The sequence below is a fragment of the Hyperolius riggenbachi genome, chromosome 9 (assembly GCF_040937935.1).
Source record: "Hyperolius riggenbachi isolate aHypRig1 chromosome 9, aHypRig1.pri, whole genome shotgun sequence".
NCBI classification, from domain to species: domain Eukaryota; kingdom Metazoa; phylum Chordata; class Amphibia; order Anura; family Hyperoliidae; genus Hyperolius; species Hyperolius riggenbachi.
Window position 1 is genome coordinate 194354160 of NC_090654.1, and position 25185 is coordinate 194379344.

Below are 25185 nucleotides of genomic sequence, written 5' to 3' on the forward strand. Positions count from 1 at the left end.
TTTTTAAAAACAAAATTGGACATTTTCAAATAAATCCTTGATGGGAACCCAAGAAGGGTTTCAAAACATACCAAACACAACTCAATAGTGCAAATATATTTTTGCTTACTTTAAATGGGCTTTGAACATCTCAGGTGTGATGATCTTTATACAATTTTTAAAGAGAAACTTCGACCAAGAGTTGAACTTTATCCCAATCAGTAGCTGATACCCCCTTTTACATGAGAAATGTATTCCTTTTCACAAACAGAGCATCAGGGGGCGCTGTATGACTGATATTGTGGTGAAACCCCATCCCACAAGAAAAGTACATACTCTTGGCAGTTTCCTGTCTGTGAACCTTGCTGCATTGTGGGAAATAGCTGTTCACAGCTGTTTCCAACTGCCAAAAAAACATGCAGCAGCTACATCACCTGCCAACAGTAAAAATGTTCACTGAAATTCCTCTTTAAGCTCTGTACACAGACAAAAAAAGCAGACCCTGAAGTTACCTTTGTCTGACTTACAATGTAGCTATCCCAGGCAGGAAACACATATGGTACATTGAACAATTTGAATGTTTCTGAGATTTAAAGGAACACTTAAGCACCCTAAAGTTCAGTTTAAAGAGGAACTCCAGTGAAAATAATGTAATAAAAAAGTGCTCCATTTTTACAATAATTATGTATAAATGATTTAGTCAGTGTTTACCCATTGTAATATCTTTTAAATCCCTGATTTACATTCTGACATTTATTAAATGGTGACATTTTTACTGTTGGCAGGTGATGTAGCTGCTGCATGCTTTTTGGCAGTTGGAAACAGCTGTAAACACTATTACCCACAATGCAACAAGGTTCACAGACAGGAAACTGCCAGGAGTACCATGGTCCTCAGAGTTTCTTGTGGGGGGGGGGGGGGGTTCACCACACGATCAGTCATACAGCATTTCCTGATGGTCTGTTTGTGAATAGGAATAGATTTCTCATATAAAAGGGGGTATCAGCTACTGATTGGGATAAAGTTCAATTCTTGGTCAGAGTTTCTCATTAAGCTCCTCAGGGCTTATATAACTAAACGGTTTTATGAAGTCTGTAAACACTTCAGAGGTTGGTGTGATGTGACTGAATAGTTCTATACGCTCTCTTAACTCCTAAGGACTTATCTGATAACGGTTCTGTGTACTTTGAAAAGTATTGCAGAAAAAGTAAACAGTATTTAAACAGAAAAAAATAGATAAGAACTCGTTGCTGGATATAATTTTTGTTGTGTTGTGTATATGGAGGTTCCTCCACTGTGTTCAGGTGACTGCTTTAAAATTCAGCTTCAGACAAACGTTCTATTTACTTTTATTTGTATTTATTTTTTTTGATAGAGTGGAAAAATATTTCAATTACTGTGGAGTGAATTCTGCTCTCCATTTCCCCACTGGGGAGTTTTCCCTTCACTTGAATATAACTGGAAAGGATGGACAGCAATAAAAGCCCAGCACTGGTTTAACTATTCCCTACTGTACAGTTTTTTATGTATCGTCATCTTAGTCCTCAATGGATCGACTTAAAGTGAAACTCCCCTTTCACCAAAAGCTGCTACAAACATACATCAGAGCTCTACGAGGCCTTTTGTAACTTAACGCTATTTAAAGGTAAAATTTAATTTATCTCTAAAGCCAGCTATGAACTTCTTAAACTGATTTAAAGAGGCACTTTAGGGACATAGTACTGTACATAATAATTTATTTCTTTTATTTTACGTTAATTATCCAGGTTTCAGCAATAGAAACACTTCCTATAGCTGTATATTGCTGTATGGAGCCCTGCCCTCCCAGTGATGTCACAGCCTCGACTGTACAGTTATGCGGGATTCTACTCCCAGAGCATTCTGGGAGGCCAGATATTTTTTATACTGGCTTTGGAACACTGAGTATACAAACATTCCGCAGAGAAAGCTATACCTAAAGATGTTGCCACCTATGATATATTTCCAAATGTAAATCAGGCAGAGGAAAGGAAAAGGAAATGGGCAAGCACTGACTAAATAATTTATTGAGTAATATTATAAAAAATAAGCAATTTTATTCATTTTGTTATTTTCAATACAATTCCTCTGTAAGATGAAATTACAGTTACTTGCCAGTCTGGAGTGTGTGCGCTCGTTGTGGAGTATAAACTTAGACTGCGTAGAAACCTCCCATCTTTCTGCATGAGTAGCAAAATGCACAGGAGGAGATTGTTATTTCCTTATGATGCCCATACACAGTACAATTTTTTCATTTTTTTTTTCAATCAGAGAAATCTGATTGATTATTCCATTTGGTCGAATAGTTTTTAAAAACTATTTGAGGTACCATACAAAAAATGGATTTTTCAGAAAATCTGAGAAAACGATCGGAAATGAAGAAAAAGTTGGTGTATCTAATAGTATTTTTTTTTATACAACCTACCATACACTATACAATTTCACAAACAATCACCCAGATTTTTATCGAAAAAATTTAATAATTGTTCGTTCTACCTTGATCGAAAAAAATATTATTTTTTTATTTTACCTCTATTCGATTGTTTTGGTCGCATAAACGGGAAAAATCAATGTTTTAATTGTACCATTCATGGGCACCATAACTTGGACACCTACATATTACAGACTCTGTCAGTGTTGAATAACCGTAATAAGTCTCTCTGCTATTTGTAGAGCTGAACTAAAAAGAATTCCTTTTTTAACAGCAGTGGCGTTTCACTTTAAAGTACATACACACAGGGGATACATGTTACCTGAAATTATTTTTCATGAATGATCACTTTGGGGGACAATTCTGTTCATGAGGATAACATGACAGAACTAAAAGCTCAAAGTAAGTTCCAAACCATTCCTACTATATCCATAACTACATTATATTTTTGCAGATAATGGAATGGCATGAAGGTGCCAGTAAGATTAAGATACCCTAAAAACTGTTTAAAATTTGAGGCAGTGGTGGACTTACTTCTCCAATGAAGCTGTAGACTTATCTCCCCAATGAAGAAGATTCGATTTGTCAATTTCAGGTAAAAACTGTATTGTGTACGCTACATTAATCCACCACTACCTCTCATTTGAAACAGTTTTTTAGGATTTCTCTATCTTACTGGCACCTCGGTGTTGTTCCATTATCTGCAAGTTCGTCCACCGTTGGTAGAGGGGTGATATTCCCTATGTTTTCGATGTACAGAACGTGACTTCTTAGCCAGAGTGTGGTCGGGTCTAAGCTCTCCACCTGCCTATCCAGTGGTTGCCTTGGTGGTAACCATTCTTTGTGAGTATTCACTCTCAATAATTGGTCTTATTTAATTTGACTTACTACACCATTGTGATGTAGTAATTTCCTTTTTGCTTTCCACAAATACATTACATTTTTGGCTAGAGTTTCTTTATTCCATGTTGAACCAAGAGTTGTGCTACTGTTTCAGATACTCTTTGATGGATTAAAAACACTTTTAGGTTTTTATAGCTACCTGTAACCTCATCTAAGGTAATCCCTCTCATTTCCTGACCTGAGATTTAGTGTGGCAAATTTCTCCAATGGGGACAAAAAGAGTGATATAAGAAAAATCTTTTTTTTTTTTGTAAAACATGGAAGAGTTAGAACCTTTGTAAAGTTTTTGTTTTTATTGTTGTTTCTCATTTTCTGTGCCTTCTAAAAAAATCTCAAAGGCAGGAAGTCAGGGGAACAACCCTAGTGGGATAGGTTAGCAGCAACAACATGATAGAAGATATAATTGTTCCTCAGTGTAACGAAAACATAAAAAACAGATGGGTGGCTCTACAAGCCTAAAACTGAAGGGTGGGTGTTAAGAGATACATAAACCAGCAATTCTCTAAAACTCCTGGGGCTACCAGTGGACTTATTCCCACCAGCTCGGCTCACTTGCTTCGTTCATAGCTGGATGCTCACTATGTCAGAAGGTTGCTCATTGGCTTCAGGTGTTTGCAAGTCGTTCCTAATAAAGTCCATGAAAACTAGAAGAAGTTAGTGTAAGCCGCTATAGCGAGCACCCTAAACTGAAATATATACGTTGTCTGCAAATTTAGCCTTTAATTTATTTAGATTTAGGAAAAATGTCCAGTTTCATCTTGGCAATATAGTAAAATCTTTGATCAGTTCTGAAATATCAAAGTAAAAACTAATAAGCTTTTCCATAATAAAGGTTGTCCTCCAGCTCTCTAAATGTAAGGTCACATTTTTGTATCCAGATGTTATTTCCAAGAGGCTCTTATCATGGAGCATTCCGGTCACTATCAGCGGAAAGTGGATCCTCTACAAGTCTGGTTAAAGCTTCTACAGAATCCAGGATCAGCACATTAAAACAGGTTGGAAAAGCTGTTTTCCTTCAGCGTGATGTCTACAAAGAAGTTTGACGTTCTGGAAGGAAACTAAGTGCCACCATTGTCAGTGAGGTGCTTTCATTTCTTCTCCTCTGTCTCTGGGTTTGCTGTTCTGCTATCGTGTTACCTGAAATAAAGTGAAATATTTAATTAGAGCATGAGCAGCTCCAGCCACAAAGAAATTAAACCAGCCAGTCACCAGCAGACATTTATACTCAAATCTCATTTTACTCTAAAACTGTTTAAAAACGGTTCTCAGTGTTAACCTCTCCTCACTTTTTGCCAATTTTTTTTCACTGATGCTTTTGCTTAACTGCCTCCCTTGACAAAAACATTCTCCTTTACAAGTCATGTTAATCTTCTGAGTGGATATGCTGTGCCAAGATGGAGGTGGAAGAAACAGAAGACAGGTGAGTACATCCAGAATGGAGGGGGGGGGGGGGGAACAGCTTAGTGAGAACGGACACTGTCCTTTCTTATAGACGTGCACTGATTCCGTGAGCATCTGCTGCCGATGCAGAAACATTGTGCTGGTGTGGATTGTGCATTCCACTCCCACTCCATTTTAAAGGACCACCATCGCAAAAAAAGTAGACAGTTAAAATCTGACAGAATTGACAGGTTATGGCCCAGTCCATCTCCTCATGGGAGATTCTCAGTACTTTCTTTGATTTCAACAGCATTTCCTGAACAACAGTTGCAAAGTCTAACTGACAAAATAGTGTGCAAGTGAGTGGGGAAGCTGGCTGCCATCTTACTATTTTGGCAGTTAAACTGCTGTTGAGGAAATGCTGTTGAAAACAAAGAAAACTGTGAGAATCCCCCATGAAGAGATGGACTGGCCCAAAACCTGTCAGTTCTGTCAGATTTTAACTGCATACTTTTTTCGCCATAGTGGTCCTTTAAGTGGAAAGTGGAAATGCATCCTATGCTTAACATACAGTTGAATCCATTTACACATCTACTTGCTCCCCGTTGAATTGGAGTGTTTTATGCTGTAGTGTGAACTGGCCCTAACCCTCTAAATGTAAACCTAGCCCAAGCTTCATTAAAACTTTCAACTTCAGCACTATCTTCACATCCCACACCCCTTTGGTTTAAAGGACAACCGAAGTGAGTGGGACAAGGAGCCTGCCATATTTGTTTCCTTTTAAGCAATACCAGTTGCCTGGATATCCGGCTGACCCTTTGCCTGTAATATTTTTAGCCATAGACCCCGAACAAGCATATGCAGATCAGGTGTTTCTGACAATATTGCTAGATCTGAAAATATTAGCTGCATGCTTGCTTGTTTCAGGTGTAATGCAGACCAATAGACTACAACTGCATCCAAATAGAGTAGCAGGACTGCCAGGCAACTGGTACTGTTTAAAAGGAAATAAATATGGCAGCCTCCATATACTTCTCACTTCAAGTTCCCTTTAATCTTCTTCTCTGGCACCTCACCAGACAAAAATCTCAAAGACAACCATTTTTAAAATTTACAATTAATTGACTCACAAATTTGTTTTTGTAGAGATAGTAGGGAAATCACCACTACTAGTCTACTGACTCTGGCTTGAAAATAGGAACTGATCAGTGCTTATTTACCTGTGTTTCAGACATGACTTGCTTTTATCTAAACAATAGGATTGGCTATGATTACAGCAGGCAGACCTATTCACTTAGAACTTTGTGTCAAGAAGAGTTCACTTAAAATACTGGGTGGGAGGAGATGCCCAAATGTGAGTGTCAGAAGACAATGTTGGGGTTAGAAAGGAACAGTCTTACCTCAGTGTGGAGGTTAAAGCGTAAAATTATTGGACACCAATACAAACAATTTGTTTCTCAGGATTCACCTGCTTCTTCAGGTTAATAACACAGTGTATTATCTTCCTGGTGCGGAGCACCGACATTGTCTTCTGACACTCACATTGGGATGCCTTCTTCCATCCAGTATAGTCTAGCTCCCCTATTAGGAGTCATCCCTGCAGTCAATAATCAGTGGTTCCAGTAGACGTTTTTCGATTGGTGGGTGCGACCCAAGTACGGAAGAGGATTTTCCATCTAAATGGAGATAGATTTCTGTACATGCTCTAAACAGTGGTTGCCTAATAGCAACCTGTGTTTGCAAGTATTTTTGAGGAATAATTTCCCTTATTTGTGAAAATACTACACTATTGGCACTCCGGGACTGTTTTCTCTGTCTTTTTCCCTTTCACTGAAGTCACTGGAGTCCATCTTGATCTCGTCAGAATGGACACCCAGTGATGGGCCAAAATTGTGCATGTGCGAAATTTCGCATCGAAATTTGCATTTTCGCATCGTAATCGTAATGCGAAATTTCAGGGGAAATCGTAATTGATTTTGTATGTAATAGTAGTATTTCATAATTTTGCGTAATTTTCCGTGTAATTTTTGCGCAATTTCATGAAATTTTGTGCCGACTTTGGCAGTTAATAGCAAAGCCCCCATATATGCTAAAGCTACAAAATTTGTACCTATGTTAAGGAGAATAGTGGGTACAAGTCAAAAAAGAATTTTTCAAAAAGACATTGTAGTTTTTGAGAAAATCGATTTTAAAAATGCAAAGAAAAATGGTTTTTAAACTGTAATTTTTCCAAGTTTAAAAACCATTTTTTCTTTGCATTTTTTAAAACGATTTTCTCAAAAACTGTATGGTCTATTTGGAAAATAATTTTTTTCCCTTTTACCCACTATTCCCTTTAACATAGGTAGCAATTGCTTTGCTATTAACCTCCAAAATCGGCACAAAATTTCCCAAAAATTACGCGAATTTTGTATGCAAAATTACGAATGACTATGAAATCAATTTAGTTTGCATATCGTACTTACGTATAGGCGTAATTGCAAAAATGAACGCAAAATTTTGCGAAATCGTAATTTTGCTGATTACGATCATCACTACGGATATTAGTTCACTAAAAAAGGCCTTTGTCACAGTAGATTTGCAGTAACCTTAATTTTTTTTCTCAGGAAAAATAAAGAATTTATTGCTAAACAACTTAACTTATGTAATTCGTTGCTGGAAACAAGGTTTAAAAAGTTGCCTTTTTCTGCATACATCTCTGCTTGATTATTATGCATTACATTTATATACTGGGCTTATCCAGATTCTCTTGCATCCACTCAGATAAGTAGGAGAATCGCAAGCAGAAAATATGGGGCAGACAGCAGAGTTTAGGCATATTTTTCTTGTCATATCACATATTCTGTACTTTCTTCATGCAAGGCAAATGCTGCAGTAAAATCATGTGCATCTGTAATGAAATGAATAATAGTAATACATAAGGAAGAGGGAGAGTTGCGTTGCCGCAAGAAAAATGCCCAGCCAACTGTTTCCAGTCAGTTTGAGAATGTTGATAGAGGAAGTGAGTGCACTTTATCATCTGTACATTAAGTGAGACATGTAGGCAAAATATAAAAAAAAAATTGCTCTTACTATATTGTGAGGTGTTACTATGCGTGCATGAAAAAGAGGCGTGAGATACAATGGGCGCCTGTTTTCGTTCATAAAATTATCGTCAATATCTAACAATATTCTTTGATTTTAAAGTGTAAATTATTGTAATAAGATATTGGTATAGATTAACAATGTCTTACTACAACTTAACCTAACCCTACTCTGCCACAAACCCTCCCTTCCTGGTGCCTAACCCTAAAAACCCCTTTCTAATCTTTTACTGTTCAAAACAATACATTTCAAAACAATAATTAATGAAATAAATTGAAAATTAATATAATGAAAATATAAATGAATAATTTGTAAAAACAAAACATTAAGAATGTCAAAAACTATAACATTCTCATTTTCAAAACAATAAAAAAATTTCAAAAAACTATAACGTAATTTTGATAATGATAATTATTGTGCACCCAAATTTTAGCTTTGGGCACCTAATAGCTGATATATGAATTAGCACCTATGGGGCACTCAATGTGTCCATAGTTGCTGGGCGCTCAAATTCCCTGCTTCAGCTAATATGAAAGTCAGAATTGTTTTATTTCATTTTTGATTGTTTTATTAATTGTTTTATTTCAGTCAGTGATAGCTGTTATGTTGTGATTACTGCTGCTAGGAGTACAGTGTAAAGGCCACCATATATTGTGTAACACAGAGGTCAGCCAATAGCATGTGAATAGGAGAAAAGTATAAAATTACATACTTATTGTTTATTTCAGATTTTTTATCTGTTCCATAAATTGTAGTGTACAATGGAAGATCCAATGGTCCATAGCATGCACAGATAAGAGAAAACTCAGGATCATCAAACTTTTTCTAAATTCGTGTTCTAACAAAATGTTCCTTAAAGCAAACTTTTAGCAAAAAGACATGTTAAAATTCAAATAAATGTGAGGCTTTTGTAAGCTCTTCAAAGCTCTTACTGCCACTCATTGTCTTCAGGGTCCTATTCAGCCTCTGTTTTTACTCAGACCATCCTTCCCAGAAGTTCACCTGGACCATGAATGAAGACATTTGAATTGGGTGGGTGAAGGTTCATGGTAACCAGTGGTACTCATCTGGATTCCGGATATCCGAACTACCCAGATAATCCAAACTTTTTCCACTATCCGAACTTTGAATAGCAATTCGGATATTTTTTAAAAAAGAGAGAGAGAAAGAGAGAGAGAGAGAGAGAGAGAGAGAGAGAGAGAGAGAGAGAGAGAGAGAGAGAGAGAGAGAGAGAGAGAGAGAGAGAGACCTCCGAAAAAGATTTTGGCCAATTGTACAGACTTTTGGAAGCATTTTAAGCCATTTTCAGGTCACTTCCAGTTTTCTATCCGGATATCCCTGACCCTTTAGATTATAAGCCTCTGGCAGGGCCCTCCTCCCTAGTGTTTCCAGTGCTTTGATTATGCAATCTTACTGACAATCACCTCTCTTGTGGACTAGAACGGTCTCTATTTTGACCTATGACACTGTATTGTTATCAAATCATTTGCATGATCTTGTTTTGTTGTGAGTTTCGTATGTTCTACCTTGTATGTTAACCCATTTATCTATTGTGCAGCGCTGCTTAATATGTTGGCCCTTTATAAATACAATAAATAATAATAATAATATCCGAATCTGGCTGGATACTGAGGTCGGATACCGATTCGGATTGGAAATTTTTAAACTCAGATATCCGACCCGGATCGGATATCTGGGTATCCAGATCCGAATTAGATCCAGATAGTGAAAAGTGGTATCCGAGCAGCCCTGAACTGGGTACCATTGTCAGGAAAGGCCTCAAAGGCCCAGGTTTTGGGTAGTTGTTGGCCAAGGGGTGGCTGGACATGAAAAAGTTGCTAAATATGGAAGAGAAGCCTACAAATGGTAAAAGGGCTGGAAGGCTGCAAATGTGAAGCAACATACAAGGCAAGCTGCTGCATAAGGGAGCTGTACAATGAAAGGGTGGGACTGCTGTACATGGATGTTACACGCAGAAGAGGTGTCTGCATATGGAATTGGAGGGGTGCTGTTATAGATGGTTCATTATGAGTTTGTCTTACCTGTCCTACAAAGCATGTAGGACAGGTAAGAAATGTTTCCTATGTACAAAATGTTCAAGCTTATATCTTGAAAGCCTATAGGCAAAAAAGTTATTTCGCTTTCAACTTTGCCCTCCAGTGAACCCACAAATACAGAGACAAACTTGGGTGTGCCCATCCAGCTCTCTCTCCTCTAAGGGGTAGTGAAATTAGCATAAATCCAGGATTGTGAGCCATCTTTACACACACTGGCGTCTCTAGGCTAGTGCCTATTGCGCCTAGTGCTAAATTTCGGCCCTACTTGCAAGACACACTAGAAGATGCAGCTGTTTTTTTTGTTTACTGCTAAACTTTATTAAGTTAAAACAAAAATATATTTTACATAATCATATTTTCACATAGTAATTTGCAATTACCAAGCAAATTCATAGTGTGATATTTCGGGAAAAATCTTGATTATTTTCATTTGTAAACGTAATCAGGAACGGTAATTTTGCAATTTTGCATAATTTCGTTCCAACTTTAATGGTTAATAGCAAAACCCTGGCCTCATTAGCAGCATAGGGGGCGATATACAGGCTGGGAACGCGAACAATCACTAGCATTCCCATGCCTGTCGGCCGGTGACGGCCAAACCAGAAGTGCTCGCCGGCGGGTCCTGGCACATCGGAGCGGAGCTGCGAGGGCACCGATCATCTGCAGGGGGCTGAGGGAAGCCCCAGGTGAGTTCATCTCGTTTTTTTTTGTGACTTTAGGTTCACTTTAAGATACATCGTAATTTTGGTGACAATAGCATGTATTTGTTTTGCTATTAATTTCTTAAATCAGCAAAAAATTACTGGATTACATGAAATCAACTGAATGTCCAAATTGTTATTATGTATGGCCGTAATTGCAAAAATGAACATGACATTTTGGGTAATCATAATTATCAGATTACGATCATCTTCACTAAACACTCCCTTTAAACAGCAGTTGTAGGCACTGAAATGAATAAAAAAAAAAAAGGAATCAAAATACCTTGAAATCATTTTGAAATTCTCTAACTTATTATTTTATTTTTTGCCTATGACATTAAAGAGGAACTTCAGCCTAAACAAACATACTGTCATTAAGTTACATTAGTTATATTAATTAAAATAGATATATAATCTCTTACCCACCCTGTTTTAAAAGAACAGGCAAATGTTTGATTTCATGATGGCAGCCATCTTTTTGGTTGAAAGGAGGTGACAGGGAGCATGAGACACAGTTCCAACTGTCCTGTGTCCGGAGCACCTCTCCCAGTTGCTAGGGAACGTGAATAACAACATAGGAAATCCCATCATGCTCTGCACAGCATCAGGGAAAAAAAGCACGGGCTTTTTTTCTTTGATGGGTGGAGCTTAGCTAAAAATGCAGCTAAAAATTATGCTTTGGTAAGAAAATCAAAGTTCTGATGCTGTGAAACTGTTAAAGAAACACCAAGCCTTTTCAGTTCTACTGAGTAGATTTTTAGTCTGGAGGTTCACTTTAAAGACCAGTGTATAAAGGAGGCTTTCTCAACCATGGTTCGATGAGTACTCTGCAAGGGTTCCTTTGCATTTTTCTCCATCATGGGGGAAGTATAATAAAGCACATTATAATAGGGGGTACTGAAAAGGAAGCACTGAATTGGGGGTCAGAATAATTATAAGCACATGCATAAAAAATACTAGAATAAGGAGACAGTATGAGTGGCAGTGTAATAGGAGGTAGTGGCTGTTGCCTCCTGCAAAATAAATGTAGGGGTTCCTCGAGATCAAAAAATTACTTGCAGGGGTTCCTTGAGATCCAAAAGTTATTTGCAGGGTTCCTCCAGTAAGGTTGAGAAAGGCTGGTATAAAGTATGTACTGAGCCATTCGGACAAATACATTACTTGGTGTTGGGTATTCAGGGGATGGCAGGGTGGTGCTGATCATCCATTAGTTCTAAAAGTATCTGTGCTTTTGTACTTTCAATACATGTTTGTTTCCTTGGAAACTACTGAGTTAAAAGATGTTAACACTATAGCTGGTTCTCAAAGCGTGTGCCTTGGTTGAATAGACTCAGACCGTTCTGGCAAGCAAGTACTGAGGCAGGCTAGGAAGAACACATCCTGTACACAGAGTATCAGAAACCATTTGCTCACCTTGGTAGTTTTGATTTTATTACCACTGCTACAGGACCAGCCTGTGAGATCCGGCAACACTTTACACTCCTCCCACTCCATGCAGGGCTGCATCTGACACCACCACTTCTGTATGACAATGGATGCTGAAGAGAGAAAACAACAAATAGCAGTCATTACATCAGGAGGTTACTTTAAATAGAATAGATTGCATCAGAAGGTTACTTTATATAAAATAGATTGTATTCAACTGATATTAGTATTAAAATCAGCACGGTCGCATAGTGGTTAGTGCTCTCGCCTTGCAGGTCAACATCTGCAAAGAGTTTGTATGTTCCCTCTGTGTCTGTGTGGGTTTCCTCTGGGCACTCTGGTTTCCTACCACATCCCAAAAACATACAGATAAGTTAATTGGCTTTCCCCTAAATTGGCCCTAGACTATGATACATGCACTACACAACACATACAGAGACATATGGCTATGGTAGGGACTACATTGTGAGCCACTCTGAGGGACAGTTAGTGACAAGACAATATATACTCTGTACAGTGCTTCGTAATATGTTGGCGCTACATACATAAAATAAATAAAAAAATAAATAAATAAAAATAAAATAAATATCTGCATAAACAGGCATGATCCAATATTATGACTGATCATGCAAATAGCATTACGCATGAAACTGAGCCAAACAAACTTGGTAGCAGCCGAGTTCAACTAGCTAAGTTTGAAGCTGTTTCATATTTGTGTGCTAACTTGGAATATTTGCATCTTTCTTATCATCTCTAATCAGCAACACAGTGATCAAACAGACATTTAAAGGGGGAATCAAGAATATTTTACTGAGCTGCAATTGCATTTTTAATAACCAGACACTTTATATTTTGCATTTTAGGTCACCTTTCAGCACACTAGAGGGCCATATACTTGCATTACACACATATGTTTTCTTAATATCAAGGCCTTTCCTTAAAGTGGGATAAAACTCTAACATTACATTCTATAAAATGTGTTTTCCTGCTTTTTATTACCCATACAGTTAACATATTTGCTTTTGTGCAAACCTTTTATTGTCTGTTTACAAATTACAAGTTCCCAAAGTACAGTTTATCTGTTCTGAAAGCTGCCATTTCATTTTTCTTGCATAGCTACTGTATTTCTATATTAAAATCTAGTGATCACGTCTCAGCTCTCTGCTGCTACAGCAGAGGGCTAATTTTTAGCACAGCTAGGAATGTAGCAGACAAAGAAATGTAAGCAAAATAATGTTAACACCTTCTTGGAAGCAGCCATAAGATGCCCACTGAAGCAAGGAGCTTCCCACTGAAGAACAAAGTGCTGTGTTTAACTATTTGAATGCTGTTCTGCTACATTTTCATGTGATGGTAGATTTTATACTGTAACTAATGTTTTCGAGCAAAGAAGAAGTTCTGAGTTTCATACAATTTTAAAGAGACCCCATTGCCAATAGGTTTGGTTATTATGTGAATCTCCACTCTTTAACTCCCGTGACAGACACGTTTTTCTTGTCTGTTCTTATTTACTTTTCTTCCTTCCTTATTTGGACAAAATACTGAGATTAGTGTAATACTACATTTTTTTTTTTTAAGTAAAAGATATCTGCACGAATCATCACCCATAAAAACCCAACTTCAGAACAGTGGGCAGAATATGCAAAGTATTCCTTCATGCCCCTATAAGCAAGGCATACATCCCAAACCACTGATTACATCTACACCGTATTGGTTTTATAGAGCCATATAATCATACTTAACGACTAGTGATGGGCGAACATCCAGATGTTCGGGTCCGGGGGGGTTCGGCCGAACATGCCCCCGATATTCGGCATGTTCGGGCCGAACCCCGAACCCAACCCGAACATGTCCCTTTGGGGCCCCTATAGTAAAGGGAGAGCATGCCCCGAGCACGGGGGGGGGGGGGGTCGGAAATGCCCCCCACCCCTCCCCGCTAAGCTCTCCCTTCTGCTGGACCCTATAAAATTAAATAGAATTCCCCCAAAGTACCTGTAGCAGGCTGGCAGGAAGAGGACAGCAAGCGGGCAGCCGGAGAGCATAGGCGCTAGTACCATCTGATACTTCCGCCCTCTCTCTGACGCACTTCCTGTTTACATTTGTAAGTCACGTCAAGAGAGAGCAGAAGTACCGTGATGACGCGTACAAGGGTACGTGTCATCTACATGATGACACGTACCCTCGTACGCGACATCGCGGTACTCCTGCTGTCTCTTGACGCGACTTACAAAAGTAAACAGGAAGTGCATCAGAGAGAGGGCGGAAGTACCAGATGGTACTAGCGCCTATGCTCTCCGGCTGCCCGCTTCCCGCCCTCCTCCTGCCAGCCTGCAAGGTACCTTCGGGGGACTTAGATTTAATTTTATAGGGTCCAGCAGAAGGGAGAGCTTAGCGGGGAGGGGTGGGGGGCATTTCCGACCCCCCCCCCCCCCCGCCGCGCTCGGGGCATGCTCTCCCTTTATGCTGGGACCCTATAGGGGCTATGTTCAGCCGGACACGGCTGTGTTCGGCCGAACAAAGAAGGCCTGTTTGGGTTCGGGCAGCGTGGCCGAGCACCATCCCGAACACCATGAGGTGTTCGGGGGGTGCCAAACCGAACCCGAACAGGCCAAAATCCGGGCGAATCCGAACAGTGGCGAACACTGTTCGCCCATCACTATTAACTACATGACTTTATATGTAGGACTAGTAAAGGGGTGTTGGAAAATAAGTTATGGAACCATCTGTGAGCCTAACGTAATCCAGAGGCCTCTTGGAAAGTGGTCTCATCCCCATCCTGGGGTCATTATTATTGTTATAGGCTGTTCATATACCCATCTCTGAAAAACAGAGAGCTGTCACAATGAAAGAGAGAGACCCAAATACGTTGCTAAATATCAGTTTTGGTATCAAAGGCAACATCTGTTATTTACATTAGCTTTTGGCACTTCATTAGATAGCCTCCATGGAGTGTTTCCAACACAGAGATGAAGTGCAAATGTAATGCAGTTAAATGACAGGACACGCCGCTATTATTAGAAATTACTGTAATTGTGATTGGCCACTATGATTAATATTACAAATGTTTGGGGTTGCTATCATCTTTGATGGTGATGTACAGAATAAGATGCACACATGTGTGGGCAATAAAAGAACAAACATATATGAGTAAGGGCTCGTTTACACTACAAGACTTTTTTAAGCACAAAGTTCTGAAGGGATAACTGTGGCCTGCAAAGGAGAGAAATATTTGCTGGGAGACTTGGGCGCAGGATGCAGCCGATGTACAGCTTACCCTGCTCATTCACAAGTCCCGGTGGCATTAATTACTATTCTCCCTCCCAGTCCATGTGGCTGGTGAGTAATAATGTAATTCAGCTTCCAGCTATTGCTGGTGGCCGAATCACAGTGTTTTAAAGTAACTTCAGCTCCGTATTCTGACGGTGCCGAAGTTACTTACTGTGCACCGCTGTAGCCGTACTTCCTATTATGGTCTATGGTGGTGCCAGCTGCGCCCAAATCTCCTGCGCTATAATCCACGTACCCGCTGTGGCCCTGCCTGAATCCTAAACTGCCTTGATCTGATAATAGCATTACATGGAAAGTGTGAAAATGATCCCCAAAAAGGTGGGTGGCCATGGCCAAGAAGAAATGTTTCATATAAAAAGTTAAAAAATATATAGAGGGTCTTGTTTACTGCTGTTCTGTTTATATTGTGGGTTAGAGTACATTCCTTGAGTATTTCTTCCGTTAACTAATTTATCATGTACATGTTTAAAAAAATGTATTGAAACTAAATTGTGTGAAGAGAAAGGGAGGTAAAGGCACCCACTGTAATTACCAAGTTATTTAAATAAGCACAATAGGCCTTCCTATAGTGAGAGCATTCAGGCATTGCTGGCACTCAGTGGAAAATTACACGACGCATCATGTTGTTACACAAAATAATTACTAGTTTGGCGACGCGCTCTGATGTATGAAATTGATGGTCTTCCACCAACATTGGCTCGCATACTGTAATTGTAATAATTTTCTCAATTGAAACATAAAGCTGTTTCTTTTCTTGTGGGTTCATTATTTATTTTGCCATTTGACGGTTTGTTTTGGTCATGCGTTGTAATTTCACGTTACCCTGAAGACCCATGATGTAATAGGTGTGGGCAGGGCCTATTGTATAATAAGGACAGACTGCAAGGTCCTATGAGCAGCTGAATTATCAACTTCAGTAAAGAGTAGTGTTGGGCGAACATCTAGATGTTCGGGTTCGGGCCGAACAGGCCGAACATGGCCGCGATGTTCGGGTGTTCGACCCGAACTCCGAACATAATGGAAGTCAATGGGGACCCGAACTTTTGTGGTTTGTAAAGCCTCCTTACATGCTACATACCCCAAATTTACAGGGTATGTGCACCTTGGGAGTGGGTACAAGAGGAAAAAAAAATTAGCAAAAAGAGCTTATAGTTTTTGAGAAAATCGATTTTAAAGTTTCAAAGGGAAAACTGTCTTTTAAATGCGGGAAATGTCTGTTTTCTTTGCACAGGTAACATGTTTTTTGTCGGCATGCAGTCATAAATGTAATACATATAAGAGGTTCCAGGAAAAGGGACCGGTAACGCTAACCCAGCAGCAGCACACGTGATGGAACAGGAGGAGGGTGGCGCAGGAGGAGAAGAAGGCCACGCTTTGTGAGACACAACAACCCCGGCCTTGCATGAGGGCAAGAAGCGTGCGGATAGCAGGCTTTGTACCGCCATGCAGTCATAAATGTAATAAAGATAAGTGGTTCAATAAACAGGGACCACGCGGCAACGCTAACCCAGCAGCAGCAGACGTGATGGAACAGGAGCAGGCGCAGGAGGAGAAGGCCACGCTTTGTGAGACACAACAACCCAGGCCTTGCATGAGGGCATGAAGCGTGCGGATAGCATGCTTTGTACCGCCATGCAGTCATAAATGTAATAAAGATAAGTGGTTCAATAAACAGGGACCACGCGGCAACGCTAACCCAGCAGCAGCAGACGTGATGGAACAGGAGCAGGCGCAGGAGGAGAAGGCCACGCTTTGTGAGACACAACAACCCAGGCCTTGCATGTGGACAAAAAGCGTGCGGATATAGCAGCAATGCTTTTTGCCGCCATGCAGTCATAAATGTAATACAGATGAGAGGTTCAATAAACAGGGCCCGGAAACGCAACACCATCCCAGATGTTCATTGGTCATGTTACTTGGTTGGGGTCCTGGAGTGTTGCGTAGTCATTTCCAATCCAGGATTGATTCATTTTAATTTGAGTCAGACGGTCTGCATTTTCTGTAGAGAGGCGGATACGCCGATCTGTGACGATGCCTCCGGCAGCACTGAAACAGCGTTCCGACATAACGCTGGCTGCCGGGCAAGCCAGCACCTCTATTGCGTACATTGCCAGTTCGTGCCAGGTGTCTAGCTTCGATACCCAATAGTTGAAGGGTGCAGATGGATGGTTCGACACAGCTACGCCATCTGACATGTAGTCCTTGACCATCTTCTCCAGGCGATCGGTGTTGGAGGTGGATCTGCACGCTTGCTGTTCAGTGGGCTGCGGCTGCATGGGTGTCAGAAAATTTTCCCACTCCAAGGACACTGCCGATACCATTCCCTTTTGGGTACTAGCTGCGGCTTGCGTTGTTTGCTGCCCTCCTGGTCGTCCTGGGTTTGCGGAAGTCAGTCTGTCTGCGTACAACTGGCTAGAGGAGGGGGAGGATGTCAATCTCCTCTCTAAAGTCTCCACAAGGGCCTGCTGGTATTCTTCCATTTTGACCTGTCTGACTCTTTCTTCAAGCAGTTTTGGAACATTGTGTTTGTACCGTGGATCCAGAAGGGTATAAACCCAGTAATTGGTGTTGTCCAGAATGCGCACAATGCGTGGGTCACGTTCAATGCAGTCTAGCATGAATTGAGCCATGTGTGCCAGAGTCCTACCAGAATCCTCATCATCCTCTTGTGAGCGTTGTGATAGTTGTTGTGATGCATCATAGTCGTCACCTTCCTCCTGGTCTGCTTCTGCTGACCATTCGCGTTGAATTGTGGAAGTCCAACGTGCACCGCTCTGGCCCTCGTCAGTGGTGGCATGAAATTCCTGCTCCAACTCCAGCTGTTCCTCCTCCTCTTCTTCGTCATAGCTGCTGGGGCCAGCGTTCCCTGAGGCGGATGGCCTGATGTTGGTACCATCACGCTGATCGTTTTCTCCTTCAGATTCCCCCAGTTGCATCATGACAGCTGTTTCCTTGATTTTTAACATCGACCTCTTCAGTAAACACAGCAGTGGTATGGTAATGCTGACTGAAGAGTTGTCACTGCTCACAAGCAACGTGGATTGCTCAAAATTTTGGAGGACTTGGCAGAGGTCCAACATGTTGGCCCAATCGGATCCACAGAAGCTTGGCAGCTGGCCGGATGCGCCTCGGTACTGCGCCGTCATGTACTGGACCACTGCACTCTTCTGCTCGCAAAAGCGGGCTAGCATGTGCAGCGTAGAATTCCAGCGCGTAGGGACATCACACAGCAAGCGATGGTGGGGGAGATTGAAGCGCTCCTGCATCTTGGCGAGTGCCCCCGAAGCAGTACTGGAATTTCTACAATGTTTGGACACTCGACGCACCTTCAACAGCAGATCGGGCACGCCTGGGTATGTCCTCAGGAACCGCTGAACTACTAGGTTCATCACGTGCGCCAGGCAAGGGATGTGTGTCAGCTTAGCCAACCTTAAAGCGCGAATGAGATTATTCCCATTATCACACACAACCATGCCCGGTTTCAGGTCCAGCGGTGCCAGCCACAAATCCGTCTGTTCCTTTATTCCCCTCCAAATTTCCTCCCCTGTGTGCTGCTTATCCCCAAGGCAGATTAGCTTCAGCAACGCTTGCTGACGCATGCCAACAGCTGTGCTGCACTGCTTCCACGATCCTACTGCTGCTGGGTTAGCGTTTCCGGATGAGGTACAGCTTTGAGATGCGTTGGAGGAGAAGGAGTCAGAGAGGTAGGTGCTGCTGTTATCCAGTGGGAGGGACGGCGGTGCAGCTGTTTGTGGCGTGGGCAACACCCGTGCCGTAGCAGGTGAGGAATCGCTGCCAGGCTCCACAAGGTTCACCCAGTGCGCGGTAGTGTTGGGCGAACATCTAGATGTTCGGGTTCGGGCCGAACAGGCCGAACATGGCCGCGATGTTCGGGTGTTCGACCCGAACTCCGAACATAATGGAAGTCAATGGGGACCCGAACTTTTGTGGTTTGTAAAGCCTCCTTACATGCTACATACCCCAAATTTACAGGGTATGTGCACCTTGGGAGTGGGTACAAGAGGAAAAAAAATTTAGCAAAAAGAGCTTATAGTTTTTGAGAAAATCGATTTTAAAGTTTCAAAGGGAAAACTGTCTTTTAAATGCGGGAAATGTCTGTTTTCTTTGCACAGGTAACATGCTTTTTGTCGGCATGCAGTCATAAATGTAATACATATAAGAGGTTCCAGGAAAAGGGACCGGTAATGCTAACCCAGCAGCAGCACACGTGATGGAACAGGAGGAGGGTGGCGCAGGAGGAGAAGGCCACGCTTTGTGAGACACAACAACCCAGGCCTTGCATGAGGACAAAAAGCGTGCGGATAGCATGCTTTGTACCGCCATGTAGTCATAAATGTAATAAAGATAAGAGGTTCCATAAACAGGGACCGGCAACGGTAACCCAGCAGCAGCAGCAGCAGCAGCAGCACACGTGATGGAACAGGAGGAGGCGCAGGAGGAGAAGGCCACGCTTTGTGAGACACAACAACCCAGGCCTTGCATGAGGACAAAAAGCGTGCGGATAGCATGCTTTGTACCGCCATGTAGTCATAAATGTAATAAAGATAAGAGGTTCCATAAACAGGGACCGGCAACGGTAACCCAGCAGCAGCAGCAGCAGCAGCAGCACACGTGATGGAACAGGAGGAGGCGCAGGAGGAGAAGGCCACGCTTTGTGAGACACAACAACCCAGGCCTTGCATGAGGACAAAAAGCGTGCGGATATAGCAGCAATGCTTTTTGCCGCCATGCAGTCATAAATGTAATACAGATGAGAGGTTCAATAAACAGGGACCGGAAACGCTAAACCATCCCAGATGTTCATCGGTCATGTTACTTGGTTGGGGTCCAGGAGTGTTGCGTAGTCGTTTCCAATCCAGGATTGATTCATTTTAATTTGAGTCAGACGGTCTGCATTTTCTGTGGAGAGGCGGATACGCCGATCTGTGATGATGCCTCCGGCAGCACTGAAACAGCGTTCCGACATAACGCTGGCTGCCGGGCAAGCCAGCACCTCTATTGCGTACATTGCCAGTTCGTGCCAGGTGTCTAGCTTCATGCCCGGTTTCAGGTCCAGCGGTGCCAGCCACAAATCCGTCTGTTCCTTTATTCCCCTCCAAATTTCCTCCCCTGTGTGCTGCTTATCCCCAAGGCAGATCAGCTTCAGCAACGCTTGCTGACGCATGCCAACAGCTGTGCTGCACTGCTTCCACGATCCTACTGCTGCTGGTGCTGGGTTAGCATTTCCGGATGAGGTACAGCTTTGAGATGCGTTGGAGGAGAAGGAGTCAGAGAGGTAGGTGCTGCTGTTGTTATCCAGCTGTTTGCGGCGTGGGCAACACCCGCGCCGTAGCAGGTGAGGAATCGCTGCCAGGCTCCACAAGGTTCACCCAGTGCGCGGTAAGGGAGATGTATCGACCCTGGCCGAACGCACTCGTCCAGGTGTCAGTGGTGAGGTGAACCTTGCAGGCAACGGCATTCTTCAAGCTTCGGGTTATTTAGCTGACCACGTGCTCATGCAACTCAGGCACTGCAGAGCGCGCAAAGTGGTAGCGGCTGGGAACCACGTAACGTGGGATGGCCACTGACATCATGCCCTTGAAGCTGTTTGTCTCCACCACTCGATATGGCAGCATTTCGCAGGCCAGAAGCTTGGCTATGCTGGCTGGCTGTTACTGCCACGGCCCGGGGGTCATTTGCTGGCAATTTCCTCTTGTGCTCAAACATCTCAGAGACAGACAACTCAACCGTAGCGCTGCACACCGAAGGGCTGTTGGTTGTTGTGTTTGATGAACACTGGGAGACCTCAAGAGCACTAGTCCGGAAAGTGACAGTGTCAGCATCGTCTGATGTTTGTGAATGTTGTGAACCACGCAATGGCTGGGCTACTGCTGCTGCTGAGGCGGGTCTGGTGGTGAGTCTGGTGAACCCAAGGGAGGCAGTGTTGCTGGTGGTACCCTGTCCTGCCGCGTTTGCCCACAGAGTGGGATGTTTGGATAGAATGTGGCGGCTCATGCTGGTGGTGGAGAGGTTGTTAATACTTTTCCCCCTGCTCAGGCGGGTCTTGCACACCTTGCAAATCGCCATGGTAACATCCTCAGTGCAGTCTTCAAAGAAAGCCCAGACTTTAACTGGCTGAGGACTCGGACCTCGTGCGTGATGTGCTGGTGCTGCTTAACCCACTGCTGGACGCTTGAGAGGTCATCCAAGTAATTATCTGGTCCTGTTCTTTTGGATCTGTGAGGGTTGTTGTCCTGGACAACATGGGCAGTATTGAGTGGGTTTTCTTGGGTGCTCCCCTGTGGCCTGTACGTGAACCGTCAGGGGAAACACCTCTTCCCTTGCCCCTCCCTCTTTCACCGGATTTCTTCCTCATTTCACTTATCCTTAAAGTACACGCTGACTGGCAGCAGTACAGTGGCAGTACAGAAATGCTATACAGTGGTGGGTGAGCGGTGTACCACTATTGTCAGCAGTGACACAGAGCACAATGCTATACAGTGGCGGGTGAGCGGTGTACTACTGTTCCCAGCAGACACAGAGTGGAAGTAAACACAATGCTATATAGTGTGGCTGAGCCGTGTACACAGAGTGGCATTAAACACAATGCTATATAGTCTGCTATATAGTCACCCCGAACAGGGTGATGTTCTGCAGAACCCAAACAGTGGCAAACACTGTTCGCCCAACACTACTGGGAGGGAACGCAGATTTTAGTACCTAAACACACGATACAACATGTTTTCCGGGGTCGGACTCTGAGGCACATACAGATGGTCCCGATCATCATCCTCATCATACAACTCTTCTCCTGAGTCTGACCCACCCACCACCTCTGCCACCCCAACATCCCCAGACACAGACCCCTCATCGTCCTCAACATTAACTTGGGATGCTGGCCTGAGCCAGACCTCCTCCTCCACATCAGGCCCCATCATCTCCTCAATGGCAGCCCTCATTAATCGCTCTGGCGACGGACTGATGGACACAACGTTCTCCTCCGGGGAGGGCTGCTGCTGACCACTGGCTGCTGGGGTGGATGTTATAGCTTGCGTGGGGCGTTGGCTGTTGCTGTTGTTGGGAGTGCTGCTCACAGCGGAGGTCTCTGGGGAACTCATGTTGAGCTCATATAGTGGTTGACGGTGAGTGGAGTATTACTGATCCCAGCAATATACACACTGACTGGCAGAGTACGCAATGCTATATAGTGTGGCTGAGCGGTGTACACAGAGTGGCAGTAAACACAATGCTATATAGTCTGGCTGAGCGAGCGGTGTACTACTGTTCCCAGCAGAATCAGAGTGGCAGTAAACAATGGTATATAGTCTGGCTGAGCGGTGTACACAGAGTGTCAGTAAACAATGGTATATAGTCTGGCTGAGCGAGCGGTGTACTACTGTTCCCAGCAGAATCAGAGTGGCAGTAAACAATGGTATATAGTCTGGCTGAGCGAGCGGTGTACTACTGTTCCCAGCAGAATCAGAGTGGCAGTAAACAATGGTATATAGTCTGGCTGAGCGGTGTACACAGAGTGTCAGTAAACAATGGTATATAGTCTGGCTGAGCGAGCGGTGTACTACTGTTCCCAGCAGAATCAGAGTGGCAGTAAACAATGGTATATAGTCTGGCTGAGCGGTGTACACAGAGTGTCAGTAAACAATGGTATATAGTCTGGCTGAGCGGTGTACACACAATGCTATATAGTCTGCTATATAGTGTCAGTAAACAATGGTATATAGTCTGGCTGAGCGAGCGGTGTACTACTGTTCCCAGCAGAATCAGAGTGGCAGTAAACAATGGTATATAGTCTGGCTGAGCGGTGTACACAGAGTTTCAGTAAACAATGGTATATAGTCTGGCTGAGCGGTGTACACAGAGTGTCAGTAAACAATGGTATATAGTCTGGCTGAGCGGTGTACACAGAGTGGCAGTAAACACAATGCTATATAGTCTGGCTGAGCGAGCGGTGTACTACTGTTCCCAGCAGAATCAGAGTGGCAGTAAACAATGGTATATAGTCTGGCTGAGCGGTGTACACAGAGTGTCAGTAAACAATGGTATATAGTCTGGCTGAGCGGTGTACACAGAGTGTCAGTAAACAATGGTATATAGTCTGGCTGAGCGGTGTACACAGAGTGGCAGTAAACACAATGCTATATACTCTGGCTGAGCGAGCGGTGTACTACTGTTCCCAGCAGACACAGAACAGTAAACAGAATGCTATATAGTGTGGCTGAGCGAGCGGTGTACCACTATTCCCAGCAGACACAGAACAGTAAACAGAATGCTATATAGTGTGGCTGAGCGAGCGGTGTACCACTATTCCCAGCAGACACAGAACAGTAAACAGAATGCTATATAGTGTGGCTGAGCGAGCGGTGTACCACTATTCCAAACAGACACAGAACAGTGAACAGAATGCTATATAGTGTGGCTGAGCGAGCGGTGTACCACTATTCCCAGCAGACACAGAGTGGCAGTAAACAGAATGCTATATAGTGTGGCTGAGCGAGGTACACAGAGTGGCAGTAAACAGAATGCTATATAGTGTGGCTGAGCAAGCGGTGTACTACTATTCCCAGCAGACACAGAGTGGCAGTAAACAGAATGCTATATAGTGTGGCTGAGCGAGGTACACAGAGTGGCAGTAAACAGAATGCTATATAGTGTGGCTGAGCAAGCGGTGTACTACTGTTCCCAGCAGTGACACAATGACAGGGGGGACCCTGGCTAGCGTGGCTGGAGCGCGAACTACCCTGCCTGCCTACCCAAAGCTAAACCCACAGACAAATGGCGGAGATATGACGTGGTTCGGGTATTTATTTACCCGAACCACGTGACCGTTCGGCCAATCAGAGCGCGTTCGGGTCCGAACCACGTGACCCGTTCGGCCAATCACAGCGCTAGCCGAACGTTCGGGGAACGTTCGGTCATGCGCTCTTAGTTCGGCCATGTGGCCGAACGGTTTGGCCGAGCACCGTCAGGTGTTCGGCCGAACTCGAACATCACCCGAACAGGGTGATGTTCTGCAGAACCCGAACAGTGGCGAACACTGTTCGCCCAACACTAGTGCGCGGTAAGGGAGATGTATCGACCCTGGCCGAACGCACTCGTCCAGGTGTCAGTGGTGAGGTGAACCTTGCAGGCAACGGCATTCTTCAAGCTTCGGGTTATTTTGCTGACCACGTGCTCATGCAACTCAGGCACTGCAGAGCGTGCAAAGTGGTAGCGGCTGGGAACCACGTAACGTGGGATGGCCACTGACATCATGCCCTTGAAGCTGTTTGTCTCCACCAATCGATATGGCAGCATTTCGCAGGCCAGAAGCTTGGCTATGCTGGCTGTTACTGCCACGGCCCGGGGGTCATTTGCTGGCAATTTCCTCTTGCGCTCAAACATCTCCGACACAGACAACTGAACCGTAGCGCTGCACACGGAAGGGCTGTTGGTTGTTGTGTTTGATGAACACTGGGAGACCTCAAGAGCACTACTCCGGAAAGTGACAGTGTCAGCGTCGTCTGATGTTTGTGAATGTTGTGAACCACGCAATGGCTGGGCTACTGCTGCTGCTGAGGCGGGTCTGGTGAACCCAAGGGAGGCAGTGTTGTTTCTGGTACCCTGTCCTGACGCGTTTGCCCAAAGAGTGGGATGTTTGGATAGCATGTGACGGCTCATGCTGGTGGTGGAGAGGTTGTTAATATTTTTCCCCCTGCTCAGGCGGGTCTTGCACACCTTGCAAATCGCCATGGTAACATCCTCAGTGCAGTCTTCAAAGAAAGCCCAGACTTTGGAGCACCTGCCTCCTTGCTGGCGATTTCTGTTTGCTCCTCTTTTGCCTCTCACTTGAACTTCCACGCTTGTGGTGCCTGAAATTGCGCGCCGCCTACCTTGTGGCACAAGGCGAACTCGTGCAGCAGTG

The 25185-nt window shown here is 43.5% G+C and overlaps 1 protein-coding gene across 1 annotated transcript in view; it reads right to left on the bottom strand.

Annotated features, from left to right (window-relative positions):
• Nucleotides 1-1318: 1318 nt before the first annotated feature.
• TAFA4 (TAFA chemokine like family member 4) overlaps nt 1319-25185 on the bottom strand; it is a 422848-nt gene continuing 398981 nt past the window's right edge. Inside the window, exons 5-6 of the mRNA XM_068253832.1 lie at nt 11967-12091; nt 1319-4468 (exon numbers count right to left, since the gene is read on the bottom strand). Of these exons, the coding sequence (XP_068109933.1) occupies nt 4457-4468; nt 11967-12091 (137 nt within the window). The 3' untranslated portion in view covers nt 1319-4456. The remainder of the gene's footprint in view (nt 4469-11966; nt 12092-25185) is intronic.